The sequence below is a fragment of the Tubulanus polymorphus genome, chromosome 1 (assembly GCF_964204645.1).
Source record: "Tubulanus polymorphus chromosome 1, tnTubPoly1.2, whole genome shotgun sequence".
NCBI classification, from domain to species: domain Eukaryota; kingdom Metazoa; phylum Nemertea; class Palaeonemertea; order Tubulaniformes; family Tubulanidae; genus Tubulanus; species Tubulanus polymorphus.
In genome coordinates, this window is record NC_134025.1 from 7058489 (window position 1) to 7082770 (window position 24282).

General features: G+C 37.4%; 2 protein-coding genes across 3 annotated transcripts in view; both read right to left on the reverse strand.

Annotated features, from left to right (window-relative positions):
- Positions 1-1648: 1648 nt before the first annotated feature.
- On the reverse strand, positions 1649-16580 carry LOC141901561 (sprouty-related, EVH1 domain-containing protein 2-like). 2 transcript variants are annotated; one of them, XM_074788889.1, is made up of 5 exons: positions 16439-16580; positions 10341-10524; positions 8262-8430; positions 4271-4335; positions 1649-3829 (listed from the first exon to the last, which is right to left on the reverse strand). In XM_074788889.1, exons 1-5 carry the CDS (start codon positions 16471-16473, stop codon positions 2927-2929), a joined length of 1356 nt encoding a protein of 451 aa, XP_074644990.1. In that variant the 5' UTR covers positions 16474-16580; the 3' UTR covers positions 1649-2926. The 2 variants fall into 2 exon arrangements, with proteins under 2 accessions (XP_074644990.1, XP_074644982.1); XM_074788881.1 differs by lacking the exon at positions 16439-16580 and adding an exon at positions 13903-14164.
- A 1454-nt stretch (positions 16581-18034) lies between these two features.
- The window catches only part of LOC141915503 (ALK tyrosine kinase receptor-like), a 46343-nt gene continuing 40095 nt past the window's right edge, over positions 18035-24282 (reverse strand). The window contains exon 25 of the mRNA XM_074807102.1: positions 18035-24165. Coding sequence (XP_074663203.1) covers positions 23281-24165 — 885 coding nt within the window. The 3' untranslated portion in view covers positions 18035-23280. The remainder of the gene's footprint in view (positions 24166-24282) is intronic.

Below are 24282 nucleotides of genomic sequence, written 5' to 3' on the forward strand. Positions count from 1 at the left end.
GCAATACATGTTAAAGAGCTAAGGTGTTATGATCATGATTTAAACACTGCTGAATGGTTTTCTAATATATAAAAGGCATCATTTTACATATACATGCATAAGTATGCATTACCTTTAAATATCATCATTTAAGAGACATACAAAATGTACACATACCATAAAAACAAATAAAAACCAAATCAACATAATAATAATAATAATAATAATAATAATAGTTGTATCATCGTCGTTGTTGAATGAAGCCACCCCCCCCCCCCCCGCTTTAGCCAGTTAATTCCTGTTGATAAAAGTAAGAAACAAATCTAAATAGTATAAGGATATATCATATTAAGTACTACAATGTTCAACTCATTTTCACCGGTTAAACTTGACAAATAATGGTTTTGTTTGAATAGTAATCAATCATTTGAATATTGATACCACATCATCTTAATAATCCAAGGGGCGGGGGGGGGGGGGGGGCGATTTATGAATTCTCGGAAACTGTCTTTAATCACGATGAACTTGTTAGGTTCTTCATCAAACCAAGAGGAAAACAACAAGTTTATCGTGTACCGGTAGGATTGAGGCGATAAGTGCACTGATGTCAAGGGTAAACCTGGGCCGACTTTGAGGGAACAGGTTATTTACGCTGTCGTGGGCCTCATCCGCCCAAAAGACAATACAGAAATCACTGAACGCTACACAAAAATGCCGACAAAAAGAAAATCCATAAACAATGACTTATCATTATTGATACAATGAACTGATGATAGTTTTCCTCCCCTGAATTAAAGATAGACAGCTATACATTGTTACACAGTTAATTTGGCACGATTCATATACGGATAGGTCAGAGTTTAGAAGCAGTGGTAGAAAAGGAAAAAATTTGAAAAAAAAAAGAAGAAACGTTGTTCTTATTTACACAAGCACTTAGAGATTTAACGATTTAATGAATGACGGATGCAGGATGCGTATCTGTTCCGAAGAAAAAAACAAACAACGATGACCGCGAGGCTCTATATTGTCAGGTGAAAGATTTAGAAAACGAATTCAGTCTGGTTAATGATGAATAATGCCAAAATGCCAGTTCCAAAATGGATGCTTAAAAATTTGGCATTTCCTGAAATCCAATTGTGCTCAAACATATGCCAATCAAGAATTCGAAATCGGACCAAACTCAACGTTCATACGGTAAGAAATATTGTCGACAGCTTTGCGTGCATTTACCTAGTATTTGTCTATACAACAAGCGTTCATCCATCACAGGATTCTGAATTCGATTTATGACAGTACATGTATAAAAAAGGCAGACACCAAAAAAAATTCCATTGTTATTTTGTACCATTAATATTATCATTAATCGGAAACTACTTTCAATTAATAATATCAATAATAATTAATAGTAGTAGTTTTTTCAATAATTAATGATATATCATTATTAACCGCTTATTATTTTTTCGTTTTGTACAATTTGACGACGTCATGTAAATGCCAAAGCCATACACTGATTAAAAATACTATGGTAGTCTGACAGCCCGGGGAAGCTACAGAACATTCACGCATATGCATCGGGCAGGCACTCAGTCACTGATGCAGTCCTCCATCATATCATCAGAAATATATATATATATACATATACATATATATATATATATTTTTTTCACACACATACTCACACATAAGTGCAATGGGATTGTTTAGAAAAGAGCACTCCATTTAAGGTATGTACAAAGTTCGCGTGTGGCCTGTTGTCTTCAATTAATTCATCAATGCTATAATTAATTTCATATATATTATTAAACATATTTTTCTTTTTAAAATCTTAAAATTGATTTAAGCTCTACCTCGAATTGACTATGGGTACACTAACTTCACAGTTACTCATTGCGTACATAGTACATTCAATCTATCTATACTGTATATATAAATTAAATCCTCATATATCTATATATATTTTCATTTCATTCCTCTGAATATATGATATTTTCCCATTATAATTATTTTTTGAAAAAGAAACCACCAATGTTTTATTTCTTTAGAAATTCTAAGTATGTAATACATTTTTTTAGAGTTGCTTCTTCCATTACTAGGCAACAGACCACACAAACACGATAAGAGTGACACATTTTTTTCAATTTCAGAAAATTGGCTCACTTGGCGCTATTTAAAAACTGTTATTTCACCGAGAGCTATACTTACACATCAACCCTTATTAGAAATAATGATAATGTACAGATCCCTTCCTTTTTAATGTGGTTAACTGACACATGGTACACAATTTCATTTGTTCGCCACTGTAGCCAAAACCTCGGGCATTTTATTCACTAAAGCCAGCCATGCACAACGAGCTCGATCTCCGTATTATTACAGAGAAAATTAAGTTAAATGGCACCAACACTTAAAATGAATACCCAGTGACTTCGAAACAAATAATTGAACCAAATTTACGGTCTGTTTTAGATACAAATTTTGATTCATTCTTTTTCAAAAGAAAGAAAAAACATGTTAACAACACGTATGCATGGCTAACCTCGCTCAATCTTCACTCCTTACTACAACTTGTTCACAACCACCTGAACGCAGGGGTTATTCACTTTCACTGGGGTAAAATTTTTCAACCGAACACACCAGCGAACAATCAGTTGCAGCTGTCTGAATTGAGTAAATCACCGCGCCGGCCTACCAGACGGGAGCATCGGCCTACCAGACGGGAGCATCGTTCTAAAACACTCTTGTGGAGATAGCTACAAGTACGCGCAACAAATAGATATCAAGCTGACCAATAACATGTTTTCTTCGCATACACGCACTGCTGGATCAATAGATCATCATCGCGTCCTGACCCTTACGACCTCCAACCAGACCACCATACATATTTCACTAGACACGTTTCTTTGAAATCGTTATAATAATAATCATATGCCATTACATTCTTTTTCTAGAATTAGGCCGCTTTGTGCCGGCCACCACAGCAGCCACATGCAACACCACAACGATGGCATGCCGTTAGTGGCCAATAGCACCACAGACAGGGAACGATAAAGGACAATATAGTCAGTGCTGTCCATTTCTTACAGTTTGATTCGTCCGAAGAGTCGCATACACAAGGATGTCCATAGTCACCGTCGGCATCAGCCATGCAGTGATACAGCATAGCTCGCGCACAGCATATGCATGATACGCGTTCAATAACGTCGTGCATCTTATCCGGCGCGTCTTCGCATAATCCACGAGACGTTTCAGACGACACTGAAAACATTTTCTGACAGTACGCGCAGCGCGCGTGCTTTTTCGTCAAAAGGTACTTCGATTGTTTGTCGGCTTTATGGTGTTTACTGTCCTTATCCTTACGCGGCCTTGGCTTTCTGAGTGGCAATGGAGGATGTAGAGTCTCTATTTGTGTTTTCTTTATTGAACTACTACTGTCCCGCCGCGAAGCGGGTTTAGTGATCGAGTCCATGGAAGGATAGCTGTAGTCATTGTTAGATGATGGCCGAGTTTTAGTGTCAAATGTCACATAGCAATCGGTCGCCCGATTATCGATTTCATCTGATTGGGTTTTATCTGATGATTTTGGCCACATATTATCCTCCTTACTTTCGCTACTAATTGATTTGCCGTTTTCACTGCTCGGTGATTGTTTCATCACATTTGTAGAGTTCCGATTGGGCGTAAATGTTATCCAGTGTAGATGGGGTGGACGAGAGATAAATGGTCCGTAAGGTTCCTGCATAACTCCATGAATCGAAACAGCAGGCGATTGCGGTGTTGGTGAACTTGTCGTCGTACTGGTTGTACTATTCGACTGGCTACTCGAATCCTTCCTACCTAGAGGCAAATCCAACTGCTGCAAAATAAAAGAACGAAAAACTTCTTAAGTGATTTATCTTCAAAAGTTATTATCAAGAGATACCGGTACCCCCTAAAATGTCTTTCAAAATCATATGAAAATGTCTTTTGAGGGATTAATGAATTTGCCTGGAAATCATAAGTGCACATTAACATCTGGATAAAAACTGTAGCAATAACAGCGATAGATCTCAAAATCTTTGAAATGGTTCCTGGGAGAAAGACAACTAGATAATATCAATAATTATGTAGGGCAATAACAATGCTTAGAATAGTAACCCCTGCTTATCACAGCTAGTCATTCAGTTCAATTCTTGGCAACATAAATGAATGGTTACACAATCTAATCATATATCATCATTGAAAAAATGGTTTGAAAGCTTAATACCTAATGTTTTTGAAGCAAATGTTTTTTCTTATTCTGCTGCAATATACTTACCACAAAAACATCATCCTCTCCTTCTCCCATATCGAGGTCTGGCTGTTGACTCGATTCAGGCGATCCTATAAAATATATATATTTAAAAAAAATATTAGATATGAATGCAGGTTGAACCTGAAAGCATAGGGAGGGAAAGGGGTTAATTACCGATCTGGCATTGCTGACTATGTTAGGCACACTACAAACAAAAATATCTAGAACAAGACTACTGATATATATCTATGACCTCAATATAGGAAGATAGTGTCAGCCACATGTTGACGTTTTTATGCAACTTTTTGTCTGTCAAATCGTTGGCTGTGCCAACATTCTGGAAGTCACGGTTAGCTCCACCAGTCATTGGCCTTATCACTTCCATCACAAACAAGTCATCAAAATCAATGCATGTGCATACTGTTTAGATGACGTGCAACCGAGCATTTCATGCATGACTGAAAATCATTTCATTTTCCAAGCTGCAGATGATACTCTACAGGTAATGATTGTTGATGCAATGCAACTGTTGTTAATCCATCTTCTATTTAGAATAACAGGTGCCATTATGTTCTGACAACAAGTCTTTTTTTCTGGGATGAGGAAACCATTTTTATACTGGGGTGGGGAACAGATGTAGCACATATTAATCGAGAATACAAAAAGGCATAGGTTCTAAGTTTAAGGGCACGAACAGCTCATTAGAGGAATTCCCTTGGGATTCCTTCTCTATTTGGAATCTCCAGGGATTCCCCACATTGGCATCACAATCAAACAATTACAATGTATGTGTTACGTTATAAATTTTGTGAGTTTTTGCTTGCTTTAGAGTTTGCAATAGAGTAGTGATATAAATGTTTCCGAACTAGTAAAACAAAAGGCTATACTAGGTAACAACGCAGTTATCATGGTTACACTTAGCGTCACCTAAGTTTCTGCCTTGTTCGCACTAAAACGATTCTATAAGGATCAAGTCATTAGGTTAATAAAAAATTCAATAAAAAGATTGGACGAAATTGACATAAGATATCTATATGCACATAACGCAGGAGTTAATGCACATGGTGAACTAGGTTGACTGCGACTGAATGGGAATGGAACAAGCCACCACTGTTCAATAAGTACACCAATATGAAATCAGATCATCACCAGCACGCATTCATTCATTCATTCATTCATCAGTAGTTGCTGCAGCAATGACACAATGAAGGTTATATCTTCGGTAGCGTTAGCATGTATACAGTTTATACATATGAAAACCACACAGCACCGACGCGATATAAAATGACAACATACTGGCTCCCAAGCGCTGGCATCATCTATACACATACTCCAACACGGCCACCACCATGTACATTTTCTTATTACAGTTCAAAGCTAGCTGAACGGATGGATATTGATCGACGGGCGATGCGTGGGTGGATGGTATGATATCCAAGCGCTGTAGCTAGCCACCAAGAAGGCTGAGCCTACCCAGCTAGCTCACAGGATAGACTATCAATGAATATTCAATCATCCACCGTTCATAATAATTATCTTCTTAGAGCCAGCATTGGCCTACTTGCATATTTTATGCGAGATGATGTGATGTTGATCAGGAAAGGGAGTGTATTGATGTTGGTTCCATATATATATATATATATATATATATATATATATATATATATATATATATATACATACATACATATACACACATTTCGCCAAGTGTACATCGATATTTAAATCCTGCGGAATCAAATCAATCCCATGTTACTGAATGAGCTCGTAGCGATGGCATGTTGAATGAACTGGAGCATGTATATGTTTGATCAATGGCTTCTCTTCGCATTCAACTCCCTGAGAGAAGGGATTGGCATTAAGACATTTTCATAGTCATACCCATAGCGCTGGATAATGGTCTAATTCTTCTGTGAATATACATTCATGCTTTGGTTCACCTGCAGTAAACATTCAATACCAGGCACACACACACATACATATATATTCGTTATATACATATGTTTGCTTTTAAGTACCTTTATTTTAATTCCTACCTATGCGGAGAAAAAAAACTGTTCGAAATAAAGGCTCCGGAAAAACAAACATTCTATGATCAGCTGACTTTTAATTCTGACGCAAACGCCACTGGTTTCTGCCGTTTTCATAAAGTTTTCAAAGTCTAGACAATTTGCTAAGACGAATTTAAACTTTTTGAAAAGTCATGACCTGTACCTATAGATTCTTAGGTCAACAGGTTAACAACACTAAAAACTTGAATGTTCGACTCTCAAGTGGTTCATCTGACAAAAAATGCAAACAAACTGACCAAACCATAAATATTTACCCACTTCAATGTGATAAAGACAAGCTATCATATCTTGAAATGTAAAGACCTGGATGTCTGGTCTTGTCCGTTGAGCCAGACAGAAAAAGGCTAAAATGATGGGATTGACCAGAGACCAATTGTGCACAGGTCTTCTCAATAAGATGGCAACAATAAGGGTGCAAGATTTTATGCCTTAAAATGCTTACTTAGAAGCAAGGGAGAACCCGAGATCGATAATAACCACATACACAACAGATAGTACTCAGGCTTTATCGTCCCATGCTTATGAAGGCCTACATCATATCTAAATTCTTGGAATTGGCCTAACGGAAAGAAAGCCAAGATGTGAAATACGAGGCCCATGAAAACAAGCGCACGTTTACAGATATTTCTATGAGCAGTACAAAGCCAAATATCGATATGGGTAACTTGTGTTTTTACAGCGAATTCCGGGCTGCACATTTCAGCAGTATATACACACAGTGTCTCGGCTGTGTCACTATTTTTATGGCATACTTGCGCGGAAGAAAGTCTTCCAGCTCACACACGCTTATGATAATACGACGGTAAGTCTTTGTTGGGGCAAGATGCTGATGATCCAAACGTAAGGTTACCGCAGTATACAATCATATACGGATTTGAAACAGTTCATCGGAAGGTTTCAAATACTTCCCTAGAATGCAGTATACATAGCGCAGGGTACATACAGAACTGCAACTTTCAAATTTAAGGGTTATTCGAGGGGCTTTGAGGGTTATAACCACCGAAATTTGACGGGCATTTTAAGATTAACTACGAACTTCAAGTTACTGTTTCTCAACTGCTGAATAAATAGGAGGGATCTAGGACTTTTGAAGGGCTAAATCCTTGAAATTGTCACCTTGTTTGAAACGAATTGTTCTTAAAAACTACGCAATTAAAAAGATTTTCTAAGGCACATTTCTCGGAATTTGAGGGCCCATGGGCTAAAAACTCAGAATCTGAGGGTTTTTGTACCCTCAAAATGGAATCTTGGAATTTAAGGGATTTGAAGGACTGTAGGAACCCTGCACGAAATAGATACAGCAGTCCTGTGGCACCTTGAAGCACATCCCGAATACTAAAAACACTTAGTACTGGTAATAACACATCAAGTATCAGTTATCTTTCTTAAAAGATACTTCTCAATCTCTCAAAAAGACCCTCGTCATTCTTCTTCTAAGTAAAACGCGTAGCCTCAATCCTGCAGACTGAACTGAAGGCAAACATTTAACATTCAGCTATCAACCACGCTCTCACTAACTGAATCGAATGCTATACCAATTACTTCACTGGTAAAAACAACTGAATTTCAAGAGGCAAATGAACAAATAGCCAACAAAAGCTCAAGCTTGGTTAAGTAACCGCTGCAAGAAAACTATGCCAGACAAAATGACCAAGTCACGAGTGTCCCAAAAATGTGGCCAGCTATTAGACTTGCTTTCCCCTGACTTTCCCGAGATGAACGTTTTTTCACCGACTTGATCTGCTTGCTATAAGAATCTAATCAATTAACACAGTCAAATATACGCAAGTCATAGACGGAAACTGTTTGATTATGTAACGCCCGATCTAGCAATCCCCTGACTATTCCCATACTTTTTTAAAGATAAGAAATTTCCCTGATTGCCAGGTAAGTGGCCACCCAGTCCCGACTCTGATGATTGCAGATGAACCGCGTCTACTGACCTTCTAGTAAATCTTCGATTGCCCGTCGAATTCCTCTTTCAAAAGCCTTAGCATCAGCCGTATTCTGGAACGTCAGACCAAACTTTTTATCCTCGGTCCGCCAATGATGGAACGTAGGGGTCGCCTTCGTATATTGGACGTCCTTTTTGAGAGGACAGTTCAAAACGATCTAAAACAAAACAATAGTTGCCAGAGATGAAGCGTGCGTGACTGTTGGTTTTTTTTAGGGGGGGGGGGCTGATAATTCCACCATATCTTCATTTTAAAAAATTTCACTCATGGAATATTAAGCGATAATGTATGATAAAGTGTTGCAGTTTTTTTATTGCATATTTCCACGATATCGATAAAGGTACTAGAGGGTCTTTAGATTTCAACTATATAACACTTTCCTGACTTCGCAAACTTTTAACAACATGTAGCCTACTGGCAGGCAGCCAAGGTTAAAGCTGGAAATCCTCAAAAGATTAACATTTTTTCATATAATGTAACCCAGTGTATATACAGCATAATGCACGGACTGTATAACCTCGGCTATGTTTTATGTTACATGTAAAAAACATCATATATACTGTTGAATTTGCTACAATCCAAGATTCCGGAATTTATATTCTGAAACAAGAAACTGTTCATGTATCTAGTGCCTAATAAATTTCATTTTATGATGCAGTAAAGTAAGAACACTTTAGTTCTTAGCTCCTGAGTTATTCACCAAGTTACAAGGCGACAAAATAATAGAGGACCGTTAATATCATTGCTTTAATATCATTTATAGGCCTTTTATTCATAATCAAGTCTAAAACTCCCTGAATTTAACTTAACTACGCCGGGGTGTTCATAATGGATTTTGTTTGCGCTACGGCAATTTGATTAACAGCGTAACTAATACAATCCAGATTTAAACACAGTCCCATTTATGGAGAATATGGTGTGACACTGATTAGGCCAGCGCACCACTGTATTACAGTGACCTAGGTCAATCAACAATTTATACAGCACTCTTGAGAGTGGATAATTGAGCCTGAATGCTATTTCTTCACGGCTGAAATTTGTATCAATTACCAAGATCCAGCGTGGTGGCCATTACATTGGATAATAGCTTTGGCCTATATGTTTGTATAATACCAAAAAAAAAATTATTCATAGATTGGGGAAGGAGTAATACATGTCATCAGTTACATGTACAGTAGGTAGCAAAGCATATTGGAAGCTACAATATAGAGCTATAATAGAGCGAATGAGAATGCAACAAGCAATTTCTTAAATCATCAATTACATTATCGCACAAGTTAATGAATTGTAAACACGATAAACTTCATATCGAAGCATAAGAATGGGTCAAGGTGAAAAATTACAAAACTGCTGCCAGTGCGTTTCATGGAATTGTAATAGCTAATTGATTTAATGTGGAGAAACAGCTTTATTGCCATGTGTGTTCAGTTCACTCCAAACAAAGACCTGACATTGTCTGTCTTTCTGTGAATTCTGTCCATACATATATTTTACACGTCCTTATAGATACACAAAGACAACAGTAAAAAACGTTGTGACTGTCACAACTATGGTAAAAACTCTGATTTAGGTCCAATCTTTTTGCACCAAACAGATGACGGAAACTATTAAAAAACTTGAACACATAATACAAAGCAAATTTTTCCCTATATCTTAAGTTCTAAAAGGCCAAAAATGTATCAGAGTTCTCATATCTACGTAATAAGGAGTTTTCACGGAGAAAATTTCATACTTCAAGGAAGCATCTGCATCGCTCTTTTATTTCCCAATTTCATTAGTCCTATATCAGACTGCTTATCTCGGTAAACTGTTACTTCAGTGGTTTTATTAACTAATTTTCATCCTTGACTACTGAACTCAATTTCTAATTCGGTAACCGCATCTAATAGGGTAACAAAAAGATCCTGGTTCTAACTGTATCGATTCTGGCATAGCCTGCGTACAACGCGAGCCTATTTCTCAAAATTAAAGGAGCTTTTAAAGGAGTTTCGAGCACCTTTTCTGTTTTTAGGAGTTTTTAGTGAATCAAGGGGTCGCAGGGGCCTTGTCACTTTTACCAGGACTTACCGTGTTATCACACATCCTCTGACCGTAGATCAGGTAGTCGTGCTTGATATCCCCATCCCCGATTGAACAAACCCGCTTTTTCAGGCCGACTTTACTGAGGCCGCCGCCACCCATCGGCACCCAGCCTACGATTTCATCATCTCTCGTCATGACTTGTGCTTTCACCTGCACAAGTGTGTCATCACTGAAATAAACAGCAAAAAGCAAAAGTTGAATAAATGCCTCAGATGAATGACCAGCTGTACGACAATTTACACGTCCTCTTAATCATTCGACCTCCAATCGGAATAATTCTGTCTATTTGCCGCAGGCGATCTGAGTCAATAATGAAACAAATATCAAAATCAAACGACGACCTTCTATTTTTTGAAACAAAGTATTTTAAAAAAAATCGATGGGTATTTAAACAAACATTCGAGGCACTGCCACTTAATAAATAGATAGATAAAACAATCGATTGCATCATATTTTCCTGGAATAACTGTGCACTCAAAAACGCGTTTTATTGCTCGAACATCTGTTCCGATAAAATTCAATTAAATATTGAAATGACAAGACCTGAAGTTAAGATCAAGGGTCCGATCTGACTATGGCAGTATTGGCTCATAAAGTCAGCCTATGTGGAGGACTGTGGAAAAAACGATCTTTCCAGACTATCCTCAGCATGTAAATAACAAGTGATAGAACTTGGCATTCCCAGTATAAGTAAACCGCACGATTCAACCATTAAGCAACAAGTTTCAATATATTTTCCGATGTGAACTAAGCCAAATTGCATATACTGGCTCGTTCTCAACAACACATCTATGTAGCCTAACCAGGGCGATGCTTGAGAGAGACGCCTGACCTAGATACATGCATCCAAATGTTCAGTTTTCGATGATTTTAGATTTAACAATCCAGGGGTGGCAGCCACCTGCACGGCAACTTACTGACTTACACGAGCCCGAGCCACAGGAGGATCTGAATCATCGCCAAACCACAGGAATGTAATTAGAAGATCAGGATCATTTAGAACAGATTAAGCCAAGTTTACGTACAAACACACGGGCGGCTATGAAATTGCGGTTTTTTTTACTTACTTGGAACGCATTAACATTCTCTCCTTAAATAGGGGGTGTATGGGTGCAGTGCACCGGATAGGGACAAATAGAAAGTTGACAGATAGACGACACCAGTGGAAGCAGACCTGTACTAACAATACAACTCAAGAGAACATAAAGAGGGTACATCCTGCATGACCCAATTCGCTACAATGTAAGCAGTATATTTCATTTGGCCTATACTCTTTTCTACTTCTAGACACGTGTTAATATAAATGTGTATATAGACCTAGGCAGAATAGCGTTGAACTGCTTCCGAGATGATTTTTCTCGATTTTCTAGACCAATGCTCTTAGAGCACTTCGCGTTCATCCATCTAAAATATATTTCTAAAATCACGACGAAGAAATGAAACCGACAGAGCCGCCACATCTTCGAGAATAAACATTTTAACAGCCCTATCTATCACGATGGTTTCCGGCTAACTGTGAAAAATTAACCTCAACCTCGGCAAAGAAAAGAGTTTAATGTTTAACTGTGTTCAGAAGAGGCAGTAATGTATATTTCAGTGCCAGGATAGATGATGGGCAAACGAAGCAGCAGAGCCGAGTGGGAACTCAAGTCACCCAGGTACAGGGTTAGCTCTGAGTGTTGAATGAAGGTAGAATTCCATTCATACACATGTGCTTCTGATCTATTTTGCTGCTTAATGCTTTTCAGTATCGTAGAAAGAAAGCTAAAGTAAGAGAGAATCCCATACATATTTTTCTTAACGGTTATTCAGGTAAAAGGTTGCAAACTGCGGAGACGGTGGGCAGGCCTATGAACAGGTGGGTATAGAGGCTACTAGACAGTTCGCAATACAACGTGACACATGTAATAAATCGAGCATCATCACCGAATTACATTAGATTTTGAGGTTAATTAAATCTAAAGAGTACGGGTGAAACGTCGACCGTGACAGCTGGTCTCAGTTCATTGACTTCAGAAATGAATCAAACAAAATGTAGAGCTCTCTCCTGCTTTGACCTTTCTGATAAAGTTAAACCCTCATTTGGTTTGAATCGTTATAATCGCTAGGCCTAAAGCAAATAAACGGAATTGATCGCACCAGAATTATGACTATACTAGGTACACAGAAATAACCATTTCGCGATTGATAGATAAAGACCAAATAATAATGCTGATTACATTCAGTCAAAAACAGGTCAACAAAACTTTAAACGTCATAAGAAATACTTCATTGTTACAGCATATCTAGTAGCGTTTTGAAACAGTACTCTAGAAAATATAAAAAAACGTTTTAAATAGACATTTACTGGTGCAACAGGTTGCGGTACGATTACTTCAATCGGGGCAACTCTACCTTCACGAAACCGTTCGCAATTTAAGAATAACTACTCGTTTCATAGTCACATGACAGAAAATCCATTTCACAAAGAAACAAGTCATGAATTCATGAATGAAAACGTCTTTCTCCTAGGCTTACTTATAATAATGGCTACAATAAGCAACTCCGATAAGGGACATATATTGAATGGGCGACTGAATATTATACTGTAAAACGACGAAGAACGATAGGTTACAAACCAACGAATTTGTACAAAATGCATCAGCAGTAATAACGGAGAGCACTCGATTATTACCGGAAAAATATTGCACTGAGATTGTGAGCGCGAAGCCGCTCAAGGTCATAATGAAGTAGATATTAAACCGACTTATCATTCATCAACAAATTGCTATCCATGCAACCGCCTACCTACATGTTCCTGATTAAACCAACACCATCTTATTAGGCCTACTTCGGTACATGCTAATTTCATTAGATCAACATGTAGGCCTAGCCGATGTCAACAACACCGTCATCAAAACTCCTAGCCAGTAGGTTAATATTGGTAATTCAAGAGAAATATCACCAAGAAAATATTTTGGTCAACGACTCCTACGAAGGCCAGTCTAGTGTTGTACGTTAACTAGTTGTAGGCCTTACCGCTGCTGAGAATAGTCTTAGATAACGGTAAGGTAGTAGAAAGAAAGGGCTGTTAATGAACACTGGTTGATTGCATTGAAATACAGTTTTATTAATTTTCTTAGAAGAAACACACAGCTCACGACTAAGAGAATCGAGAAAATTGAGATTTCATGAATCAACGCAGGCAGCCAAGCCTGTGTAGTTTTATGAATGAACGTCATGACACTGGCCAGAAAATGGCCGACACAAATTTATTACACACACGCACATCTGAAGACGTTTCGCCAGCTCATACACACTTCCACAATCAAACAAACGCTAAATTTAATATCCACGCCTATCCCGACGACATTCTACGTCGAATGATAGCCGTTGTTTTTTTCGGGAAGACGTCAAAACGAGCGAAAATAAGGCCGACGAATCATTCTGACTGCTCTAGCACCGATAGACACACACGGGGCCATTGATTCAAAAACTGTGAGCACCACCACGAGCAAACAGCTTCAAATCTGCACTTATTCCTCGTCGTATCCAGCGCTATACTTACTGATTATAATCTGTCATGATTTCATTTTCAATCATGTGCGTGCATTTCGTCGTATTTCCGAGTCGAAATCGTCCACAACAACGAGAAGAAGTGTAAAATCCGAGGAGTAAAATAGAGCTGGGCAAACACAGCGCCAATACATGGGAATAGCAACCGGTGTGCGCCTACACCGATACCGGCGACCTAAAAAATAGTCCTCGCACGAAGAAAATCGACCGAAATGATTTTCGACACTCTAAAGCTAACGGCAACCCAATATCAGCAAGTAAGTTTTATTTTCCTGTCTTAGTCAAGTCGTAATACCGTTTTGATTTCATCGGGCGAAATAAGCAAGGTGGTTAGTCGCCGCGCACCGATATATCCGAGGCAATCCTGTACCGAGGGAAGTAGTACCGAACTTCATTATGCAAATCAATTTTCAAGTATGTTGGAAATAAGGCGCAGTTTTTTCGAGATTGTGGAGTAAAACAGTCAGATTAAGTTAATTCGATTCGGTTCGCTGACTGACATTCGCTTTTTAATCCGAAATGGTGAAATGCGAGGCAAAGCTCGTCCGGTACATTGATATTTCTCATGTAAATTATTTCTAGCTTCGGCCAATCAACAGAGCGAACGGCCACGTGATCTCAGTCATTATTATGATGACATCACTGATGTAGTATACACGGCACAATGCTACATTTTCATTCATACCGGCGGGGTAGTGTCGTCAGTAATGGTAGTCGTTTAGAAAGGCCGGGTGTGATTCACTAGTGATCGAGCGAACAGCTGGGGCACGAGCATCAATTTATTGTACACTACAGCACCGTTTCCAACGTTATTCTATTCGTCTAATGATTTGAATGGTTGACAATTTTAACCCCATAAAAAAAAAGATTCGATTCGATTTTTAAGCATTGGATTTTTTTGTGGCAATCGGAAAAACCCACCCAAACAACCAAACAGAATGCCTTACAACGTATTCGAATATCCTATCTAACCATGCGATTCATAACATGACCCCTGCCAAGAAGTCTGATTATTTTCATCTGTATCAAATTATTTAATGAAATATAGAAAATTCACGGATTGACTAATTAAAGATGATTGAATAATACCGATGAAATGGAAACGGTAAGCCAAGATCTATTTCAATTATATATAGTATCGAGAAAACTCGCGCGCCAATTCGTCAAAACCTCCCACGCAATCGAGGCTCTAATCATCGACTGAATTAACGATTTTAAACGCTTACCTCAAAAATCGCGGTACTATTTTCATGTTATCCTACAGCGACATGAAATAAATTTTTGACACTTTTCTATTCTTTTTATTTATTATTTCATGATATTTCAAAAAGACGAGCGTCCTGCGTCGGAGAGTGACGCTAACTGTCAATAACAAAAGACGCGGTCTCGTGGCTGAAATTATCGATATTGCAAAAAAGTACATGACCTTTTGGGGGGAAAAGTGCATGAATGGCGGGTAGTAACCTTGTACGCTCGCATAATCAATTTTTCTGACGATCCCCGTTGAAGGCCAATCAGATGCGAGCTTCGACTTGCCATCCCGGCAAGTACGCACGAACTTCATTAGATATTTTTTGCCATTCATAAAATGGAGTTTGTCAAGAACAATGAAATCTTTAAGTATATAGACCTACGTCTGCGTGAGTACGGCACAGCTGGTTGAATGTCAGATCGTGTGTCACTATTGAAACCGGACCAAACCAGAGATTTTTGTTCTCATTAAACGTCACCCAGGCCATCACAACAGAGATTTTTGGTTGATGATGATCATATCAATAAACACATATTCATTGGAAATCATATTGGGACAGCTTTACCCAGTGAAACTGCAGATTAAAAACAACTCGGCCTCTATTTCCGCCAATTCACAATAGAACATCGAAATGATCGTCAGAAAAAAATGCAACATAGTTTTCAAGAGTAAGTGAGCTGCTATGCTGCATTAACCATCAGAAATTTGTTCTTGCGTATTTCAGAGTATTAATCAGTGAGGGCGCGAAAACTTGATAGTTTTTAGTATGGTCAGTAGAGTGCAGCACTTCCCGAGTAAGCACGGTAGCGCAAATAGCTGACGAATGAGCGAGAATATCATACGCACCGGCAGGGATTAAGTGCCCAATTTGAAATATGATTAATTGAAAGTTGTTAAAATCGCAATCAGAAACTATTTGAAAAAAAAAACTATACAGGTAAAACATACATAGATGAAATGGATTAAGTAGACGTATGATTTACTTTCTGTAGTCACTTTACCGACGCCGCATCATGCAACCTAAAATGCTTAAATGTTTTCACTACATCATGTCCTACATTATTACGGGTTAGGTAGGCAAACCGCTCGCAATTGCCATAAAAGTCATTTCGGTTCCCGACCGCGGAAAATAATTTCCAAAACTAGCTGACTAGAATTAATCGGTTGACGCTAGTGCCTTGTGAAAAAAGAAACTATTAAAGTTGGGAAAATTATATTCCGTTATTTTATTCTAAAACACGAAAGATACTTTCGCTTATATACGTTTATATCTTACCTGGAGTCGACAGTGGGCGAGAATCGGACCTTCATCCTGTCAAGTTCAATCGAGGCTCGGGTATATGCCGTCAGGTACCGCTCTATATTGGCCGTTTTGTATTAGTTCACCTCGGCTCAATGGACGACATACGTACACCTTGAAGAAATGGATGCTACGCGTTGACATCGTCGTCGTCAACGATTCAGTGCACCTTTCTTCGAAAAAATCTTTCAAGGATGATCTAATGGTTTTCGTTCAAATCTTAATTGAACCATGTCATGCAGAATATGAGGTTAAACCACCAAAGAGTAATTAGAGCCCATGACTGATCTTGTTGGATCATTGATTGAAAAGGCAAATTAGAACATATTTGAATCTCGTTACACGACTCGCTTTATCAAAATGAAGAAAAAAATGTATCGTATAAATTGAATGTGAATTTTGTAATTCATTCGTTATTTCAATGACAGCGAGAACCTTTTAAGTGTACGTTTCTTCTTTACTGAAATCGAAACTGCAGACAACATCCTTAAAAGATCATCAAAATGACCGAAGGCCAAATATTCAAATGGTACAGACAACGTATCCGTTGAAAATGAATTTTGATATTCGAAAATTTGGCCGTAGGTAGAGAAAATCTGTAGCGGTAAAGATGCACTGATTTAAAATCCACATTGAGACAAAACAATGAAATGAAAATGAAACTGAAAATATACCAAGAAAAAATGATTCATTGCAGCAGTAGCAGACAGTCGTAAAAAACGAAATATGAAATTAGGAAAGTTTGGCTCGTTGATAGGAATTTCATCATTTTTATCGTTCTTTGGTTACAGTGTGAAAACTTTATGATCCAATTTTAGAATGAACTAATGAATTGATTTTTCGAAGTATAACATATTTCTGACAAGCCGGGCATAACCAGATGCTAAACATTGATCAAAATTTTTTGGGGTAGAGGCTAGGCCAAACCTCAACAGGCCTTTTGTTAAGATGATTAGCATTCCAGCAAATCCACAATAGTTTCGTACCCGTGGAATATGTATGAATATAGTCCTACACAATTAACACACTGGATTGGTTTTCAGATCTGTTTATCAACAAGCCATTAAAAACAACGAAGTGGCCCATTTATACAAAAGCAAAATTAAAGCAAGCCGGGCAAAATATTGCCCAAATAGTACCGCACCCTCTTGTTATGTTTCATTTTTTTATGTTACAAAATGAATTTCTTCTGTGTATGAACTTTTGAGAGGGTGTTTTCGAGGTTTTTACACCAACCTCTCATCGTTGCTCTTGTATATATCAGAATATACCGTCTTTATTACATTTGAATACCAAGAAATTACCTTGCCTCAAATGTATGTTAATGTACATTAATTACAATATCAAAATTCTAACAAGGATTCAGCATTGCATAGGTAATTTCTTATGGTTTAAAAAATTTTGATTACATAATATGACTTGTAAATAATTTTTTTCAATCACCGCCAATGTATCATTTTTACATGAATTTCACGTCCTTGATGCGTATGTATACTCGCTGAATATAAATATCGTAAAATGCATGACCTTACAAACAATTTATTTTCTTCAATGAATGCAGAAGTAGTGTTACAATATTGTTTTCCATTTAAGGGCGTCACGGCAACTATATGCTTATATATAATTATTATTATTATCATCATTATTATCATCATCATTATCATCATCACTTTTCTATAGTAAAAACTGGTAACAACCGGGACAAGACGACATTTGGGACCACTTCACAGACTGACTGTTAGGAGAAAAATATATACCACGAATATAGATAATTTGTATAACACAAGACATGGTTTGAATGATACCCACATGGATGAAATGCATCTCTTTAACAGTACATTTGTTGTAGTAAACCATGTAAGATAGGTAGCGACCGATTCCAGAATCAAAACTTAAAAAGACTTATTACATATGTATCTTCAGTCCCTATCTTTAGCAAGTCGTTGCTCACCACCGTCGAAGCCCATGATGAACTCACTTCAAAAAACCCCAATTCAAAATATTCTTGTTGTAAATTCTTGCTCACAAGCCTGAGGACTTCGACGGCTTCGTCAATACATAGGGCCAGACTTTAAAACACCACTTTCGGTAAGTGAAAATATCAATGAACATGATACAGCGAAATGAATGCAGTTTGAGATTAAGTGTGAATGACATAACAAGTGAAAAAAGCTGCAGCTCATCTATCAATTTGATGTTACTATCAAAATACGTAAGCTGTCGTACCCTTCGAATCAAAAGCTAAGTAAACGCGGGCCACAAAAATGTTCAATTGTCTTTCGCTGTTAAGATCCAAAATTTACCAGCCAAATAAATAAATAATGGGGACAATCCCTATTTTAAGATCAAGATCCAAGGGGATATCATTCAACGGTTAGGAAAGCGTACTTATATCAAACCCCTACAGTCCGCTTAATAGTTAGTAGTCAAATACATACATTCATACATGATATATATATATTTGGTCCCGTTTTGGAGCTTTTTTTTATTAAGCAAGCATTAAATGTGAACGATCCCAACATGTCCTCTTGTTAGTTTTAATAACAAAACGTAATGTTATGGAACTCTATAATATAAAAAGCGGACACTTTGATAATTATACACAGTAAGCCAACTTACAATTTACCTGTACGCCAATTCAGTCTCTGTTCAATGAATTTTTCGCACCGATAGGCACCCCTTTTTATTCCACTGATCACCCTATACATATTTTACAATTCTTTGTACAAAATTAGTTTCAAATAAATTTAAAGCAGCGCTTTTTAGTATATATGTATGTATATATATATTATTATTATTATTAGCATTATTATTATCATTATTATTGTAATTGTAAATCATGAACGTAATCAGCACAAAAACTGCAATTTTCAGTACTCTTTTTACAATCTAATTAAACAATACAAATATATCATAGAAGCGTAAAATTGGGCTAACCCAAGTCTGTGCCCGTACTTTTTCGTTGCAGGCAGGAAGATACTGCCTTCAAAATCATCAGCCATGTGTTTAAAATCCACGCGACAATCTCTCAATTACAAAATGCGTCTCTGTCTTCGACTATTTACAACAACATTGATCAAATATACTTTGAGTGTTTGCATTAAATGCTTGAAATACCAAGTTTACAATGAATTTCTTCCGAGTACAAATTCGAAACGTTGACTATGCGGAAATTTTTCATATAAAATTCATCGGGACAGTAATCAATGAGATATCATTAACCATGGTTAAAAAACTTTTTCTGTTTTGAACATATGATAATGGTCCCCGACCCAAGAGGCGAGTTTAGAATCGTCCATCTTGGAAAACTCACAGCTTTCACAACTATAAGTCAAACTACAGAAAAACCCTAGATCTTGTAGGAGAAAGAAATTGGAATTCATCAACTGTTGTCAAAGGTATTCTGACGACTTGAAAATACTAGAAATCTACCTAATGGAGCCTCCGCGCCATATGTAACATTCTGTGCTGCCTGAAATTGAGATAACTGAATCTCGCTGGACTTTTCGAACAAATGATATTAATGATAGCTTAATAATTCTTATATTTTTGAAAGCCTGGTTTTCTAGTCTGATGCTTAAGCAAATTTTCTAATTTTTGGATCATCGTTCTGAATAATAAGAAATTAACGCCTTTTTCGTTTTATGAACAGCTCTAGAATTAGAACGTATCAGAATCAAAGATATAATCTGATTGGAAACAAGAAACCTTCAAAAGTCTCATCTTTGTTCATTATATTTGAGCTATAGAATATCATATATATTTTGTATATCATTTATACTTAATACATGTATTAATTCGGGGAACGTTTTTTTTTTTTTCAATTCATTATCAATATTGTTTTAGATATTTACATACATTGTCAGATAGTGAATTTGAATAAGGCAGCACATAGCTGAGCAACGATATACTTTATACAAAATTGTGCGACTTTTATCAAAAAACAAATAAATATTCGACTGACCCAAAGTGAGACAGGTGGATAGCGCTGGACTATTGTAATGACAGACTAAAGCGATACCGACACATTACTTAATCATTTACAAAAGGCTGCCTGTACTAGAGGCAGCGTAATGCTCGGATAATTTTTGTTTTTGAAAGACAAACTGATTGTACGTTAAACTACATTCAACAAACACATATTAATTCGTAACGAATCATCGCCAACACGCGTGACTCCGACGATGAAGATAAAACTATTTACTTACGTTAACCTTTTTTGAAAAACGAAATTACTACCAAATGACACATTTTCCGTAAATTAGGGTTCATTAAACGTTAAATCAACAAAGACAACAGAAATTGAGTTGGAATTCAAAAACGAAAGTCCTAATCATTTATGGGGCGTGTTCTTTTTGTTCTTTGTGGCTGTTGTATATGATCCTGAATTTTAAATGGAATAATGTAAAAGATTTTGTATATATCACGCGACCATTCGAATTATGCTTTCCATCGTCACAACATCGCCAAAAAGAACTATTCTTCTGTGTAAATTCAACAACGGAGAAATCTTTGAACAAAAATAACCGAATCTATCGAATCTCGATAAAAGATTTTTAAGACAGTGACACCGATGATTTTCGACCCTACAAATCGATCGCTAGCAAACGATCAAGCAGTATATAGAGGGCGCTTCTCTCTATCTCGACGTATATCATATATCAATACTATATGATATACGGAAATTTACAGGACGATTATAGCACAGATGAAACAACAGATTTCTGTAATACGCGTATGAAATGGTGCAACACGACAAAATATCATAAAAAAGACATATCGGTAATCGATAATTTCAAAATTGTTCTCTCATACAGCACGGATTCTGATACTTACATCTATTATTTATAAACATCGTATGCATTGTATATAATTAAATAAGGAAGTGATGCTGGATTTGTCTATTTACAACGACGTTAAATCGAATTCGAGTTTTCTTCAATTACAAAGCGAACACGTCAGCCGTGTCGTCTGCAATGACGTCACAAATATCTCATGATAATCATTTTTTGTTTCAACAATTAACAAATAAACATCGATAATTACCATGTGTTTTCAATTCAACTCGCAAATAAAGAAGAAATAAGAAGTAAATGCAATCACAGGTAGCTGATTGACTCTCGGTACATTCATCTCTTTCTATACTTCTTCCACTGAAATACGCATATATTTACAAACCCTACTTACATTAGAATATAGGGATACCCTGCATTCTATAAGTATATACCTCAACTCCAAAGCAGGATTCTAGTCAACTAATTAACTTATGATATAATACGCGAGAACAAGAAATAATTTGATGATTTTTTTTCTTCGGGGAAATATATTTTGAGCGTTATTGTCGATTCTCAGATTGGGCTGAATTTTGCGGCTACTTTAAAGTTGTCCTTATTTCATGATCTCTAGGATAAGTTTTTTTCTGTTACTTCCAATTTGCACGACAAAAATCGCTAAACCATAGTAACTTGCTTTCTGCCGATATCTGAATACTTTCATAATTTACTGGCGCTTTAGAATACAATTCCTCGATTTACCCCAACTGCTCGATGTCAACCGGCCTTAGTTTTCGGAGTTCATATCAATTCAAGCATTAAATAACTTCAAGCAGAAATAACAATAAAATCTCTAACAATATAATATACAAAATTAGGCAAGTGCGCTCGATAGAAATTGATTTTGATGTTTTATCATGATTATTCTCCTTTACACCGGGGATGCTTGATTCAGAGCAATTTCTAATTCTCCCTCAGTATTCACGATTAAACCGGGAATCTACCCAATGAAATAGGATACAGTACAACTCAATCTAATCATGTACAAGCGGTATATATTCAAAAATCTGTACACACGATTCTGTCTTTTTTTTTCAGATTTATTTACAAAAACAATCGGATCACCGCCCAATATATCTCGCAGATGGCAAATTCCTTGTTCGTGATTTTCTAAAATATATATTCACGTTTTTATACACTGTGTGTATATCAGTGGTAATCTACACTTATTCTATTTGGATAGAACAACAAAAACACCAATTTTCACAACCACAACAAATTAGAGTAAATATTATACAATGCTGCAGGAAAAGTAGTTTTTGAGTATAGTTTATGAGTTTGACAACAGCTTTCACGGCCTATTTTTGCAAGTAGCGATTCGAATTTCATAAGCACATTATTTTTTTCGGATAGGACAGCTCCCCTATATTTTCGTGTATGATAATACTTAACACTTTTTGACGATAATTATTTTCATCTTTTTTTATACATTGATTCGATTGCCTCATGGTCTTCTCGGTTATCAAACACCTTTACTATTTTACGGTAGTGTATATATTATAACAAAAACCACTTTTTCTGCGTATGTGTGCGTGCACCCTGCCTTTTGTTGTGGAATAAGCTATGTGTTAGTTCAATGCCTTGTCTTGATAGTACTGAATATTCTCCCATTATCTAGACAACACAGCCTCAGTACAACATTTTCAGTGAAATCGCCGAATTCGACAGTTTCTCATAAAGTCTCTACTCTATGGGAGTTCGCTTCATCACATTTTAAAGTCTTTATCACATTTTGAAAAGTTCTCTCAGCCTCCAAAGTCTGCGAGCCGTTCACTATGTTAGACATAGCTGGGGCCACTAACCAACTAAATAAAATAGATATACATGTCCCGTACGTGCGTTGGAACTGTACATTATGATCTTTAAGATCGGTGCACCGGAGGACAAAATGTTGGTGGAGGTTTGAGTGTAAACTACAAGTAGTCTCAAGTGGAAACATGTTAACGAAAACATGCGTCTTCCCATCTTTTTCTCGTTTCGAGAAAATCATATCGATTCCTCCAGCGAATGCTCGCGCTTACTGCCACCGTTACTATTCGTCGAGCCGTTGCCGTTCGAGGATCCGTTTAGGCTCGAAAATTCAATACTGTCATGTTCGGGGAAACTGTCCGTCGTGTCGGCTCCGCTGGCGATCGCCGAATTCGATTTGTCGCAACTTCCTCGACCGCTACTGATTCGCCCGCTACTCCCGAGCGATGAGTTGGAATTGTACACGGAATCGTGCTCGATAGCTTTGTCCGGCATTTGAGCGTCAACAACGTCCAACAAAGCGGTCGTCTCCGAACATACGGTAGTGATAACAGGATCACTCCGAGTAATCTGGTCATCACCAAAGTCATCGTCCACGTCGCAAGCCATATTATCTTTCCCTTCACTTTCCATTTCGTTCAAGTGTCCCAGACTCGGAGGCGAGTCCATATGATGGAGTTTGGGAATTGCCCCACCATTCGGCTCCCCATACGCTCCCCAAGTATTCTGGCCAGCAGATAACGTTTTCATGGGAATATTTTGATAGACGGGGAGATTGCCGCATTTTATTGGAGTTTCGTACGCGTTGTGATCGTAATCACCAGGCAGCTGTTTCAGCACGTCATGCGACGGCTCCGACACCAAGTCATCGTCTGTTAACAGTTTGTCGAGCGACTCGGCGCTGAAATTCATATTCGGTCGTTTTTTCAGCTCTTTTAGATGATAATGGCGACTTTCGGCGCCCAACAAGTGTTCAGTAGAATCCTCGATATCCGAGTCGGCGTGGTACTTTTTCGGCGACTCGAGCACGTGACTGTCATCAGGACGCATGATCGTCAGGTCTCGCTCGAACGATGCTCTACGCATGAACGATGGGATCTTGGCTTCCGTCACTTCCGGATCCTAGAAAAGATGATACAGCAATATATGATCATCATTCGTAACAGTTTGGCAAAATATTTTCCCTCAATCCATAAACATTTAGAAATATCGAAATCAATCGAACATGTGGTTCTATAT